A 16,635-nucleotide genomic window follows, 5' to 3' on the forward strand; every position below is an offset into this window, starting at 1 on the left:
AACATAAACTCCTGACAATGTATGCACATCCCAATATAGTAATTAAACATTCCATTAATTTTCATAACAATCCTGTAAGTCGTTTAATCCAGTTCAGTTAAAAAGACAATTAAGCAGGAAGATGTTCCCATGATATTGTACTTCCATATAAGGCTACTGTCAAAGCATAAAACAATGGTGTGAAAAGTAGGAGCCGAGAAAACTGTAAAGAAAAAACATACCGTCAAAAAAGCCTATAGGATCAAGATATCTTGACAAGCCATGTATAGGTATACTACTCCTATAATTTATATCTTACCCCTGTGGAATACTGACATTTTTAATACGTTTTTTTTTATTAAGTCATATTTCTTTGGCCCTCTACATCTCCATAATTACTGTACACACCCACTAGGCCTTTGGGAGATACATGACAAGATCCATTTTAAATTATGGATGAAATTCATTCGTATTTCAATATGGATGAAACTGTGTTTATAAACCACTTCAACAAAAGTTACTAAAAGATATAAGTATACTATGGTTAAAGTTCTCAATTGTGCCGATAGTTTAAGTGTCAAATTCATGATAAGCAAGCATACACTTTAATTTCTATCAGGAAGTTGGATAATAAATTTGCTGGCAGAGTTAATGGTAAGATCACATGCAAGACGGGTATACTTTCCCCAATCAATATTTCACATGCTTTTACATAAATAAGATTTCTAATTGTATCTACGGTAAATTATTAACATTATTCCTGTCCACTAATCATTTTGTCTGTCCTCTTCTCTGTAAATAGCTAGCTAACTCAATAAATCCAAGTTGTGTAGCTCTTTCTATTGCAGTCATGTCTTTTAGTGAAATTCTTTCTTCTCCACTTTCATCACAACAAGCATACTAAAATATTAAGAAAACCCAGATTAGATTTGTTCTTGATCAGGCTCATACATCTTCAGTACAAGTTCACTTAATTGCAAAATGGAAAGCCTTCTTAAACTACATTTTTGTTGTATATACACAATACGTTACATTTTTAAAAAAAATATTTTTTATATATAGGATAAAAACAGACTATTATTTACATGAACAAATGCGATTTAGCACCAGCCTTGAATGAGTCTAGGTCTGGGCTAGTTGCCATCTGATATGGTAGGGAATTCCACAACTTTATTGAATGGGGAAAATGAGTTTGAATGGTAATTTGTGTGAGAGGATGGCTGTAAAATTTATGTTCTCGTGTTGGTATTAAATAGTTTGGTGGTACTATGATATTTACAAGTTGGTGTGTGATTTTATAAATCATGATGACAGATGTTAGGTCACGTCTTTGCTGTAATGTTGCCCATTTCAGTTGTGTAAGCATAGCACTTACCCTACTTTGAGAGTCGTACTGGTGTGAAGTGTACCTTGCAGCTCTTTGTATCATTTCTTATTTTTGGGCAAGTTGGTTTTGCCATGGGTTCCAAATAATGCTGCGATATTCAAGTTTTGGTCTTACGTAAGTTTTGTATGCTGTTTCCTTTGTTTTGATGCTGTTAGATCTGATATTACGTTTAATGAGTTTGCCTTATTTGAGATTGTGTTTAATATGACTGTTCCATGTGAGATGTTTTGTTAATGTTACACCTAACTATTTCGCTTTTTCAGTTGTTTTGAGGATCTTATTTTGAAGAGTGTAGTTTAAAATTACTGGTTTTTGCTTTCTTGTGATTCATATAATTCACATTTGCCTGGATTAAAAGACATGAGCCATTCATTCTCCCATTGTTCCAATTTTTGAAGGGTATTGTAATCAGCTATGGTTGATATAGTCAGATAAACAATTATGTCATCTGCAAAGAAGAGTACATTGCTTTTGTCGGTGTTTGGCATGTTATTTATGTAAATTAAAAATAGACAGGACAGAGAACAGAGCCTTGTGGTATGCCTGACAGTACCGGACAGCTGTTTGAGGTCTGACCATCAACTGCCACTTTCTGTGAGCAGTTTAACAGCTATGCATTGACCCAATTAGCTGTTTTGTTATTACTCCCATGCATTAATGCTTTGAACTGAGTCTCTGATGGTCGACCTTATCAACCGCTTTGCATTACAGCAGCATCAGTTTTTTTGCTACTGACCATTTCATCAATTTTTGTTGTGTAAATGAGTTGGGTTTCACAGCTGACTTTTGATCTCAAACCATGTTGCACTGGATATAAAAGGCTATGTTTGTCAAGGTGTTTCATAACTGATGATAGTACAATGTGTACGAGTACTTTACTAGGTTGATTGGTTGGTAGTTTTCTGGTTTTGATTTTGATCCTTTCTAGAAGACTGGTGTTACTAGTGCTTCTAGCCAATTGTTTTGTACTTGAAGACCGGTGTTACTAGTGCTTCTAGCCAATCGTTTGGTACTTGACCTGTGTTAAGAGAAGAGTTGAAAAGGTCTGTTATAACAGGTGCAATTTCATTGCAAACCTCTTTTAGGAAATGTGGTGATAAATTGTCTGGGCCAATGGCTTTTGAGGGATTTAAGTTTTTTTAGCAATTTTGATGTACCCTCTGGTGTTATAGTGATCTCATCCATCTCATGTTGGTGTTGGCCTGACCTGTTGTTTTGAAGTTCGCAGATGTTGCTTAATATTAGTGGTTTAGGCGTTGTAAATGCAGAATGGAATTGGTGCTCGAGTGCTTCAGCTTGTTCTATTGGTGTTGTTTTTGTTATACCATTTACTTTGAGTAAGGCAACTCCAATATTTTCACTCTTCTGGTTTTTCACAAATTACCAAAACTTTTTTCCTGGTTTTGTGTCTCCTGTTTTGCTATCCTCTGTTATAATTTTGTCAATGTGGTCCAAAAATGACTGTCTGAGTTTTTGTTGCACTTGGTTTTTGATGGATTTGTATTTTATCTACATTTTTCTCAGGTTTGCATGTTTTTAATTGTTTATGAGTGCGGTCTCTCTTGCTTATTAACCTCTTTCTTTAAAGTCAAGCCATGGAATATCTTGCTTTGATCTGATTGTCTTTTGTGGAATGTGATTTTTTATAATACTTTCTTTATTGGTTTTGATGGTAGTCCATCTGTCCTCAGTAGTATTTGATGGTGTTTGATTTGCAAAATATGTTTCTTTAAATTTTGTTACTTCAGATCTTATTTTTTGACAGTCTGCGTTTTTTGTACTGGTGTATTGTTCTTGGTGTTTTGTGCTTTCTACCTATAGGAATATTGAGCTCTTGGAATACAATATCATGGTCTGATGTTGCAAAGCTTGGAAGAGTTTTTTATATTCTGAACCGTTAATGGCTGGTTTGCAAAAAATAAGTCTGGGATGTTTTCTTGTCTAGTTGGAATTTTGACCACTTGTTCTAAGTTATGATCTTATATAATGTCCAGAAAATTGTGATAGGTGTTGACATAGTTACAATTTGGTTTAATTTCTTCCTTATCCCAGTCATACTTAGGTAGGTTGAAATCACCGAGTAACCAGATTTGGCTATTTGCTGGAATATTCTGTAGCGATTTTCTAAGTTCATTTTTGCTCTCAATGTCACTTTTTTGTGGTTTGTAGTAAGCCCCAATGCAGATGGACTTTATGCCTTTTATATCAAGTTTTGATCAGATTATTTCACAAATTGAGTCCAGATTTGGTTGCTCAGACGATAGAATGTCAGTTGTTATTGCAAGGAATACCCATTCTTAACTTATATAAGTGCTAACCTGGTGAGAAAACCTTTGTTATTTTAACATGCTATAGTTTTTTTTTAAGTATAAACGTTTATAAAATGACGTCTCCTTTACAAAGAAATCTTACTTTAACAATATTTATACCTATTAGGTATTTAGATACAATTTTAATAACTGTCTCATGTTCCAAGGTTAAAAAAGGTGATTAATAGCATTTAAAGCCCATTATTTATCCCATTCAAAAGTATGCCTTTGATGGATGACATGGCGTACGGAGAAGGTGATGCCAATGAACCACCCAATCGTTGAGTGGGGATATAATATAAGCAAAATTATTGTTTAATGTTATTCAGAAACATTACATTTCACAAGGTTTGAAAAAATTGAAGCACAGGCAAGTTTGGCAGCAGTGCTTTATGCACGTTTATAAAGGGTCTGGGGAGAGATGGTCTTTTGTTTGGACCAAGACTCTTAAGGTCAAATAATCCACAAATTGTTATATGTTGTTACCTTTTCTGTTCTGTTTAAGTCAGCACCAATGTCTGCAAATCTTTGAACTATGTCTTGTTTACCATAATCTATAGCTAGAAAAATCAGATCTCTGAAATCTTCCACAATAGGTGATAACTGAAAAGAAGAGAAATAATTACCTGATAAACAATCATCCCGTAAGTTATATTATGTTGTTAGGACTATTATTGTTTGATTGAGGAAAAAAGAAAAGTGTTTTGTTAATTCAATAAACTACAGCTAAATACATGGTTTATTCCCATTTGTCCAACATTTGTAAAAAAAACTATATTCCCAGTTGTCCAACATTCTTATAACAACAAATAATTAATTAGTGTTTTGACAAAGTTATAGTCTTTTTCTAGTACTCCACTAACACCATCTAGTCATATACATGTAGATACATATTTTTGATCGGAATTAAAAAAAATAATAATAATAAAAATAATAAGTGAAGTTAATCATTTTAACTAATTAAACCAGCAGTCATATAATAACTTTTAATAACTGACCACATTAATTAGCTAATCAATTTCTTTCTAAGTGGGCTTGCTTATGAGCAACATGCCACTTCAGCTTGTTGAAATCAATGTGAACACATCTCAAAAGAGGTATATATAGAAAGTAAAAATGTCAACTTGAATCAAAGTCAAAATGGCTAATGCACAACTAAACACAGAATTCATAGAGAACAGTAGAGGTGGACAAAGTCTTGTTTACAACAATTACCGTTTCCAGGTAAAGAATCGTCGTGAAGAAAGGGTTTACTGGCGGTGTGCTGTCAGAACATGCCCAGCTACTATAAGAACCTTAAACAACATACCAGTAGGTTACAACATTCAACACAACCACAGAGCAGAGCCATATAAGTTAGAGGCAGCAAAGGTGTTAACACAATCAAAAAAAGATGTAGAGAAGAAGCAACAGCTGTACCAAAACTCTATGATGAAGAGGTAGCAAAATTGAGAACACCTGAATGGAATGAAGAAGTACAAAATATGGTTGAAAAACTACCAACATTCCAGTCTTCTAGAAGCATACTTTATAGACAACGTTCCCGTCTACTACCAAAGTTGCCAACATCAACCAACGACATTGATTTACAAGGTCAATGGACCCAAACATCAGCTGGTGAACAGTTCCTTCTTGCAGATGACAACAATGGACAACGCATATTGGTCTTCGCAACGCAACAGAATCTTCAACTACTAGCCAATAACGACACCATCTTTGGAGATGGTACATTCTTCACCTGCCCTTCTGTATTTACTCAACTCTGCACAATTCATAGCAAAGTAAATGGTCAGATGTATCCTCTTGTTTATGGTCTACTCCCTGGCAAGAGTGAAGACGTTTACAGAAGGTTTTTTAGTATTGTACATACCAACTGCACAAACCAGCAACTTCAACTTCAGCCTTCAACTTTTGTTCTGGACTTCGAGACTGCGACAATCAATGCAGCAAAGACTGTCTTTCCTAGCATTACAATTCGAGGGTGTTTTTTTCATTTCACGCAGTGTATTTGGAGGAAGACACAGCAATCAGGACTACAAACACAGTACAAAGAAAATGAAGTCATCAAGACACTGGTACGCAGAGCAGCAGTGCTACCCTTAGTTCCTCTGCAGAGTGTAGAAGATGTGTGGTTTAATGCTTTGACTGACTTGGAAAATGCCGATATTAACATCAACACAATACCATTTACAGACTATGTAACAACGCAGTGGGTAGAGTCTGATCAGCAAATCTGGAACCACTTTGACCATGATGAATCCAGAACAACCAACCACTTAGAGGGATGGCATTCCAAGATTAAGAAACAAATACAGCAGGCACATCCGAACATCTACACATTCATTCTCATCTCAAGCAGATCCAGTCAGCCAATGAAGTAAATATCATCCAAATTAGAGCAGGGGGACTACCAACAAGAAAGCGCCGCAAATACAGAAATATTGACAACAGACTGCAACTACTCAAACAAAGACTACGCAACGGGGAAATCACAGTTGTCAATTATGCTGATGCAGCATCTCAGCTTATTCACCTTGGGTAGAAGTGTATGAACATTTTACTGTTTGTTTTATACTGTAATAGTGCATTATTATCATTCTCTGTTAATTTTTGTGAATCTTGTTATTTTCATAAATATTGAAATATATCATAAAGCAATTAATAAATATTAGAAAAAATTATTGTTGTTTCAATTATCACCCAAGGAGAAAAATATTAATATGGAAAAAGCATCATCAAAAAGCACAGTTCAAAATGCATTCAAACTATCCACATGGAATATCTCCCTCTGTTACCAGGCATCAGTACAAAGGATTGGAAAAGATCTATTTTATTTTATAATAAGTTACATAATTTATAGCAATAAATATACTTCAGGAACAATTTATCTATAGATACTACATAATACAATCAGATAATATTCAGAAAAAGACTATACATAATTATCTATTGTAATAAGGGTGTGAAAACAACTAATTAACATGTACACAATTCCCACTTGTCCCACACATTTTTACCTGTAATTATAAAATGTGGGACAACTGGGATGACACCAAATACATATTGGGGAGATCCCTGCAAGACAAGCATTATCCACAATGCTCTATTATTTGACCATTTCATCTACATCTTGTTGGCTAACTTTTTGCAATATCACACCACGGAAAAAATAATATGAACTAGTAATATAAAATAACAGTTGTTGTGTATCATTTTCTATAAAACCCGATTGGTCAAAAGTAAAATTAAACCGTTGCTAATGTTGTTATCCCGACACTATTGGTGACGCCATAGGGTTTGTAAGTCTCGATCTAGCTTTAGTTTCCATTCCGGAATCTCCAATGTAGAACATATTGAAATTCTGACCGATTTGCATTTTATTGTTTACTTCCAGGAAATCGAAACCCTGTATCACAATGCTAAATCCACTATTTTATGCTTTTCTTAACATTTTAATCCTGTAGAACAAGATATTTGTCATTTTTTATCGGTATTTTCACACAGAAAGATATTTTGCTTTTTATATTGAACTCAACGCTAAGTTAATGATGAATCTCCATGCATTTGAATGGTAGATGAGGAACCATTCTTATGAAACCACGGAGTCACGTGATGAGACTTACATATCCTATAGACGGACGATCGCTTTTCTGCTTTGACAGATGCTGAATGTAAAGTGTCCAAATTTTTTCAAAATAATCATAGAGAAAAAGGTTTTATAATTGATGAAAGTTGAATGTCACTAAATATCACACCATGAAACCTATAATTATAACACACACACACAAATTAGAAACACTGGCTCAAAGACTGAATGATACAATCTGTAATATCTGACAAAAAGAGCTATTTAAGCTCACCTAATTAAAATAGATATGAAGCTTAATACATCAGTACTCGGTTATGATAATAGCGAGTACTTGAAAAAGATTGGATTTAGGTGAAAAAAAAACTGCCTTTACTTGTGATAGGGTATATTTGTTATTGCCGTTTATACATTCAAGTTAAACTGTGATGACATCACCCCACATCTTAATGGAAGACAAATAAATAAACCCAGAATTCAAATAAAGAAAAGTACAAATTGCTTTTTTTTTTTTTATAAAAACGTATCTACAAATAACCTTTCATCATAATAGCAGTTATTATTTGTGTGTTTATTTACTTAATAGGAGGCATGTTAAAAAAAAAACATTGTCAAATTATGAATAATTACATAATAATTTGGGGTTTAATATTAAATATTTTGAAAACCAAGTGTCTTAACATCTCATTATTTCAACAATTCAAGGTAAGTGGTCTTGTTATTTATTGATGCATTCAATGAAAGCCTTGAGGACTATTATTGAGCTGCTATTCAAAACAAATTGTATTTTGTTTTTTGTTAATGAGTTAAGTTTTCATTATTATTTTTAAGCTTAGTAATTAGTTCTTTTCTATATGAATTGTAGGCTAGACAATGAATAAAGAAGTGCAATTTATCTTCTATTTGCCCAGTGGTACATTTTCTGCAAATTCTGTTATTTTGAGGGATATTTTTATAGCGACCTTTCTCTATTGCTAGGGAGTGGGCACGTAATTTATATTTACAAATTGTTGACCTATCAGTTGATTGATTGATTACTGGGGTTTAACGCCCAAGCAGCAATATTTCTGCTATATTCAGGCGATGGACATGAAATGGGATGATAAAATGAACATGAAATGATGATGATGAAAGGAAAAAAGGGATGGGACACAAGGATAATAGAGTCAACAAATTTTGATTGCCGCAAGGAAAAGGCAGGGATGGGTAGGGTCGGGCAATTTAGCCTCCTGTGGCGGAGCGCAAGGTTCCTACTCCTATCGAATACCACAGCAGGGTAAGCAAGTAAAAGAATTTAATTAATGTTTAAGCATAAGTGGTCAAATACTAGTTATTATAAGCACATCTATTATCACAGGTTTTATCATATGTTTTGTTTTCAAGGTTAGTAAATGGTTTCAAACACTCTCATAATTTCAGCTTATTCCATCTTCCTTCATTTCTATGAAGATTACATGAGTGAAAGTTAAGATAGATATAAACAAAAATATGTCCTTTTTCTATAACCCTACTTTAAAATCATACCAGGAAATTCTGTATCAAGTTACTTGCTGAGTTCCACCCATCATTTCAATGCAAGCTGTATACACATAATACATGTAGGTATTTGTGTTGGCTATAGAAATGAGCACCAGAGGTTCAGGGTTCTTGAATTTTCACTTTTATCATTTGCCTTACCAGTAGCTCATGTTATATGCTTTTGGTTTCAGTGGTATGTGGGAAGTCCGGAAATATAACAGTTCGTCACTGATAGGGAATATAACCAGTAATGTAAACAAATGACGCAACTGACAGCTTTGCAGAAATTTAAAATATGATTCCCTTAGAAAAGCAATGCTTTGATTTAAATAATACATTTTCAAAGGCTTGTTAAGTTCTTAAATTTCAAGTGGACTGGTGAGAAATATTCGTAAGTTTTCAAGATCAAATGTATTGCATGAAGAAGGAAAAAGATAAAGGAATGAATTTAAAATAAGTGTATTTTTCAATTAATAAAATTAACAGTAATATATTTTTATTTAGCGTCATTTTTTTGCCACAGAATTTCCCTGTAAATGCTATTTGAGCATTTTACCGAACCCAATCCAGTTTAACTGATGACTATCACCAGGTGGGCATTCAAAGATTTGTGTTCATAAACACAAATGTTACTGTTGAGCTCATTTTATGCCTGTTAATATCAGGGCTAGATAGATTGTATAAATCTATCAAGACTATGTGAAAACATACTAATAAAGGAGGAATTTTGGATAAAAAAACTATGTGTTTAAAATACACACCGAATTCTTAGAAAATGTTTTTTTTTTATGTTTTAATTACCAGTACTCTACATTCAATACCTGTTTTTACTTTTGTTAAAACTAGCAAATATGTGTTGATACCATCTGCCCCCAAAACTATACAGGAAAACCCAAAATGCATTTAGATAGAAAACAGAATGAAAGTCACATTGGATTCTTGTGATAAAGAGTGAGTATCAGTTTTATGATATTCCATTCAGGGTTCTAAAGGAGCGGAGGTAGTCCTTAGGATTAAGTCCTAAACCCAGACACCATCGGAGACAACTTTAACGGTAAATTTAAACCCGCACTGTAGACCAATAATACAAAATCCTATATCCCTTTTTAAATTTACTCTCGTCAAATAATTAGGATACCAAAAACTGGAGAGGCATTATAAACTATTTTGATTATGCCATGGATTATATTATTACCATTAGATATGCTTCAAGAATGAAAGATGAATGACGTAATCCAATAAAGATGTTAAACTATCATGATCCATAATCAAAGATAACCCTATGATAGAATTACAACCCCATTATACACAGAAGTGCTGTCTATTCAAAGAACCTATGTGAGCCGACGAGTACACATATTGGACTCTCAAATAAAAAAAAGTATTTAAAACCAATTCAAAGGGCTTTAATTCATTGAAAGTTACAATCAAAGTCATAGCAAAACGGTCTCCATTCTTAGTTTTTTCTTTCAGATGATGTTTAGGGTCAAATTTCCCCCCTTTTTCTGCGAATGGCACATAAAGTTTTAAAATTCATAATATTTATATAAAAGGGTTTTAAAAAAATATAATGCCGTTTTTAAAAGCATAATAATGTTACAGCCTGGAATTAATAAAACATTTTGGGTATCAGCACAGTTTGTCTAATCACAGTGTCCGGAAGTATTTACTTAAGTAGGATACACAAAAGGCCAATCTAAAATAATGAGAAATAGTACCATTCTACCTTCATGGAAGACTCGCATACCAAAAAATCTGCTCAATATCTGCAAGTATTTAGAAAGAAAATCCGGAAAACCGCTATTTCAGTAAAATTTCCCCAGTCCCGAAATTCATGTAAAAATCAGTGAAGCAGAACAAAACATAATGTTTACCTCTTCCTAAGCATAGTAAACTCACATACCAAAAATCAGCCCAATATTTGAAATGCGTTTGAAAAAGAAGTCTGGAAAACTAATGGTTGATTGACTGACTGACGGACGGACTGATGGATGGGCCAAAAACATTATACCCTCTGCAACTTTGCTGCGTGTGGTAAAGAAATGTACCCTTTTATAGACGAAAATATGAAAAAAAACTAATCCCAGAAAAGCTGATTCGATTTGTATTTAATCACCGAAGCTGCTATTGAACATTTTATGATACTGGTTTGGTTTAAATTTACTGAATAATATGAAAAATCAGTAATGCACGATGTATCGACACTTGGCTTAAATCATCCTTCTGGCCACAGACATTCTTCAAGTGTTGATACAGCTAGCCATACAGGTTTACAGTGTAATGTTCACTATAAAATAGCAATGGGCCGAAGACTTTGTAATCAATTTAAGAAAATACACATGCAATCGGGAATTCTAATAAATTTTTATGATGTTCTACAAACGTTAAATGATATATAACCTGATAATGCAACCATTAACACTAACTTTGGAAGAGAATTTATGGTGTAAAGATGATAATTCTAAAAGTTAATCATTTTCTTTTAATTGATCAGTACTTTGCCAAATTTTGCTTTTAATATACACTAAAATACTATGAGCAAGCTCACAAAGAGAGTAGTGCATTCAAATGCATAACCCCAAATCTTCTCCCTTTTGGAGGACTCTTCAGCAAGTAACTTTATTCCATCATGCTCACCTATTTCCCTATAAATATTTTGAAAAATAAAATATTTTAAAACAAAACTTACTATTTCTGGAAAATCAGCTACTGCATATCTAAAAACTTTTATTGCCTTTGAAAATGCCTCTAGTCCTTTTTTCTTGGATTTGATAATTTTCCTTAATTCTTCGTACTAAAAAAAAAGACATATGTAACACACAAGTTTGTTGAGAAAGGCAGCAGGAGTGGACCACTACCGTGAAAGAAATGGATAGTTAAACCATATACATGAACCATCCAGTTGCAAAAAAGACTGTATCACAAAAAGGACTGTGTCTACCACGGATTTGACTATATGAACAACTTGGCCGGAGTTTCTAGAAAAGCAGATGACGCTTACTCTACCGGTGCAAATGGTCCATGCTCCCATTTATGTGGCGTCTGAGTTACTCATTTACTTTTGCTGCTTTGTATTTAAGTTATTTTATGTTCTTTGTTGTGTGTGGCTGTTTTCCCTGTTTGGTCTTTGTAACTGGATTACATTCCTCTGATTTCTGCTAGAATCTTGGTTCCCTTGATAACTCTTTAAATAGATTTTTGGAAAATCGAATTATGAAAATATCTAATTCACTGAAGGCCAAGTAGTCTCGATATAATGATTTTACAGTGAAAAAAAATAAACATGCCTTGAAATTTGAAGACTGATAAATGAGTTAAGCTCAATCACTTTATAACAGGAAATAGAAAAAAAATGTGAGCACAGAACAAAATAAAACTGGTATGATACAATGTATTTAGGTAGCATTTAATACATTTGTTAAAAAGCTAGACAGCAGCCCACTGTACATCACCCGAACTTATGACTGATTTCTTCCTTTATAAAATGACATTTAAAAATGAACAATACTCGACAAAATCAGCAGTGCATGATGTACTGACATCCTTTAGGCCAAATATATTACTCAAGTGTTGATACAGCTTGCCATACAGGTTTGTAGTGTATTGTTCACTATAAAATATCAATGTGCCTTAGTCAAGAAAGACCAATTTATGAAAAAACGCATGCCATCAGGAATTCTTATAAATTTGTATGATGTTCTATAAATATCAATGAATATATAACCTGATGGATATCTATCAACCCCTGAGAATTTCAAATGCAAAAATAGTGTTTTTGCCCTGTTAGAATTGAAAAAGTCAAGTTAGGAATGGTGTTGTACTCCCGCTTTCCAGCACTTTAAAGAATCTAAAAAGGCTTGTTAATACTGTGAACAAGCTTACAAAGTGAATACTACCCGCTGAAGTTAATTTTTTACCCCTAGGATAACTTATCTCCCTCTATAGCCTTCCTATAAAATTAAATCAAAATCCCTTGAGTGGTTTAGGAGGATTTGCACTAACGAGGTAAAAAGCAAAGACTCCTTAAATAAAGTAGACATTCTCGATATCTCAATTACGGTTCTCAGCAATTTAACGTTTGTTTGACCAAGCTACGATATTCGGCATCTTTCCTAAACTGCAATGTATATAGATTTCATATTGTAATTGATCCTGTGTGTAGTGGCAGAGCGCCCTTTGAAAATGTTTCTTTTCATTCATTGTACTATAGTTCTGCTTCTAGTGTTTTATTGTCCTGTTGAATCGAATTCAATGTTGTTAATGCTAATGTAAACTACCAAAACAAACACTGATTAAACTGGAAAACTGGTTGAACTAGAAGTCTTGAATTCTGTAGAAGCCCAAATATTCTGAACCTAAAACCTGCTTAAGCAGAAAAAAAAAAAAAAACCCCAAAAAAAACAAATCATAAGTTCAATAGGTACGGTTTACACAATTTTTTCTGTCATGTTCCTTTACAGTTTACAGATATTCACCTTTTTCATGCACATCACTTCCTTAATCATTCCATATTTAGCCTGTAAAAAGGAAAACAAAATGACAAGTTTTCTAAATACAAATCAGGGAGAATGAAAGATATTTGTCAAAAAGCTTTCAATTAAATGTCATATAAAATCTCTCATATGAAAGATAAACAGGTAAAATCAAAAGTTTAACTTTCCTGAAAGTTACATGGAAAATATGACTATGAATTCAAGAATGTAAAATTAATTTACTATCAATAGTTTTTGAAATTATCTCTAGCACTAAAGAACCAAATACAATACAAAACAAAACAACAATCTGAACTTGAAAACCCCTTCATTACAAGGTCCAAATCTATGATTTTGACCCAAATTCATGATCATAATATATGCCGTTGTTAGGCAATATCCTAAACAAAAGATGTTATAATACGGGCACTACAAGAAAAATATGTTCAGAATAAACATAAAGACCACAAAACTTGTTTTAATACAATGGAATTAATCACATCTTACGTATGAATTTTTTTTTCACAAAAGAAAAAATAAAATTTTCTTATGAGCATGCACAACCAAATAAACGTTTTAGATATGCATAATCAAAAATAGTTGCTATGTATTTGAAAAAAAAAAAAAAAAGCTTTGCAAGGTAAAATATATAGGAGAAAAATACTTAACCGACTAAGAATTGTATGCTTTTTGTTTCTGGGGTGTGTGTACGATTGTGCCTGACAGCAAAATCATTAGAATCGTAAACAGTAAGGAATCTCTTTGTATGTATTCAAAAACAGACTTTGTGTGATAGAAAATTTTATTCATGGAATAGATCATCATGGTAGAATGAAATAGCTCCATGTTGATTGGCAAATATTCTTGTTACAAAAAAAAAACTAAATTCAACTAGTGAAAAAAAAATAATACCCCTCTCCTTGTGTGATAATATACACTTTTTCACCAATGACCTTGAAAATAAATCTAAATATTTTCATCAAAGGCAAAACCATGTTTCATAAATGACCCCCCCCCCCAAACTACACAAAGTCGTATGGTAAACATGAAAAAAAAAAAAAAAAAAAAAAAATATTCCTAATATCTAACCCTCCCCTTTTGTAGAAGCAGAGAAATCTGTACGAAAATTCCATTAGGCAGCACCATAAAAACTAAAACAGTCGATGGGTAAACAGGAGGCAGATGAGCAACGAATCTGACAAGGGGAAACATGATACAAGTCATCATGACAAAGCAATATTCCAAATATTTTATCATTTCCTTTTGAAGAAGCTGAGAAATCTGTTACGAATATTCCACTATGCACCATCCTAAAAAACTACATAGTCAATCGGTAAGCAGGAAGCAGATGACCAATAAAAATAAAATGGGAAACATTTGTTTTTGTCTGTACAAGTCATCAGGAGAAAGCAATACGAAAAAAAAGTGAAACGGACAAAGTGATTACAATATAGCCATCACCCCATTAAATGGGGGTATAAAAAAGACAATCAGACAAAAGTCTGCAATGGAAGTGCACACCTAAAACATTTAGTAAATAATATGTGAAAGTTTCATTAAATTCTTTCAGTGGTGTAGGATGTGCAGAAAAGAGATAGCTACCATAAGCCAACAAAGATGAAGTCTGTGTTACAATATGGAAATATCCCCCACTCAACCTCAACCCCAATCAATTAATCTGATAAATATTTGTAATAAAAGGTGTACTTCTTCAATATTTGGTAAATAATCTGTGGAAGTGGCATCAAATACCATTCAGTGGTGTAGGAGGAGTGGCAAATAAATAGGGTATTTCTCTGTGTAACAAAAGAGAGGACAAAAGAACACACACTCTTATCACTAATACCAGCAGTTCACAAGTGGGAGTATAATAATTATATTGGGTTTCTACATTTGAGAGATGGATCACTCACAAAATTTACTGTATGAAAGTCACAATTGCGAAACAATGCTCTTTTGTTCATTTGCGTAAGAACAACATTTATTAATGAAGGTCCAAACACATAGCGTCAAGGGATATCAGTTTTCATTTTATGTTTTATTCTCTTTTGAAGTCTGATAATGAATAAAAAATCTATTGTTGTTTAATCTAGTACAGCCATATGACTGATGGAAGATGTTCTTCTTTCGAGTCAAGGTTTCCAATCTAATATCATGGTAAAGGCTGGAAACCACTAATTCCACTTCCCATAGATAGGCTTCTATGCTAATTCCATAATATTCAATGGCTTCTCTGGACATTACCTTAACTTTAACCTGCAGAGGACTATATATCAGCATGATTCTACATATGTCAGCTCACAATCCTCAGAATGGCATGTAGGGGTTATTTGACTTGCAGTGCAGTACTGGTCACCGGAAGTGAATGGTCTATAAATAGCATGGGAAATCCCAGTGTTTTCACAAGATAGAGGTATATTTAGAAATCATTATGGAGATTAGGATTCACAACACAAGAGGCAAAATGCAGCTATAGAATGAACAGAAATTTTTTTTGTTTCAGAAACTGTTTAAATTTTTAAAATAAAATGAGAACTTTTTCCACAGCACTATGAGGAACAGGGGGTAATTTCTGTGTAGGACTATTTTTGCGTACGTTCCAAATGCTCATTGGTTAAATTGGTGGTCCGTAACCTAAACTTAATCTATCTTAACAAGAATAAAGTACATAGCAATTTGTTTTTGAAGTATTTCCACAAATTTTATATTTAAGATTTTGATTTATGTTCATAGCACTTCTTATAGTATTATCAATGTGACTATTTCCACCCTTTTATTTTAGCTCAATGTTAGCCATAAGTTTTCTTATTAGTGATTACTTTCATTCATACAAGATCAGATCAAGATATTTTTCAAGTTTTGTGGTGTTTGGGCCAGGAGATTAATATCCTATTTTGATTATTTGATATAAAAAAAATTCTAGAAATATTTCCTAGCATAAGAAAAATATTTTCAAATGCTCCTTTTCTAGAATCCGATGTTACAGATGAAAAGCGTTTTACCTATGTCAACGAAATGTATGTATGCCTGATATATACAAATTAGCTTTATAGCTGTCATGTACTTATGACGGCATTAACAGCAAAATATATAGCCAAAATTTGAATAGAAAAATTCCTCCCCAAATTAAATTAACTAAAGGTAAATTTATAGACCGTTTCCTGAAGGTCACGGCTACGAAGTCCTTCAGCCATGAGTAACAATATTTTTATTCAAACATTCTATAAATTTACAGTTTCCTCAACAGCGACAGCTTTGTAAAAAGAATATTTGAAAATTCATTTGATTTCATTCATAGGTGTCCCCATATCCATAATAACAAGGCCCATGTTTTGCTATGTTAACCCCCAAATATAATTCAGATCAAAATATAATACAAGGGGT

At 33.1% G+C, this 16,635-nt stretch overlaps 1 protein-coding gene across 9 annotated transcripts in view; it reads right to left on the minus strand.

Moving 5' to 3' along the window:
• Positions 1-316: 316 nt before the first annotated feature.
• Positions 317-16,635, minus strand: part of LOC148605553 (uncharacterized) — a 117,605-nt gene continuing 101,286 nt past the window's right edge. For all 9 annotated transcript variants that reach the window (XM_088548462.1, XM_088548464.1, XM_088548463.1 and 6 more), the window contains 4 exons: positions 13,255-13,296; positions 11,469-11,573; positions 4,162-4,278; positions 317-879 (listed from right to left, as the gene is read on the minus strand). In XM_088548462.1, coding sequence (XP_088404588.1) covers positions 751-879; positions 4,162-4,278; positions 11,469-11,573; positions 13,255-13,296 — 393 coding nt within the window. In that variant the 3' untranslated portion in view covers positions 317-750. The remainder of the gene's footprint in view (positions 880-4,161; positions 4,279-11,468; positions 11,574-13,254; positions 13,297-16,635) is intronic.

Source organism: Perna viridis, chromosome 10 (assembly GCF_037379345.1).
Source record: "Perna viridis isolate PV_CMFRI_1.1 ecotype Kerala chromosome 10, ASM3737934v1, whole genome shotgun sequence".
NCBI lineage: Eukaryota > Metazoa > Mollusca > Bivalvia > Mytilida > Mytilidae > Perna > Perna viridis.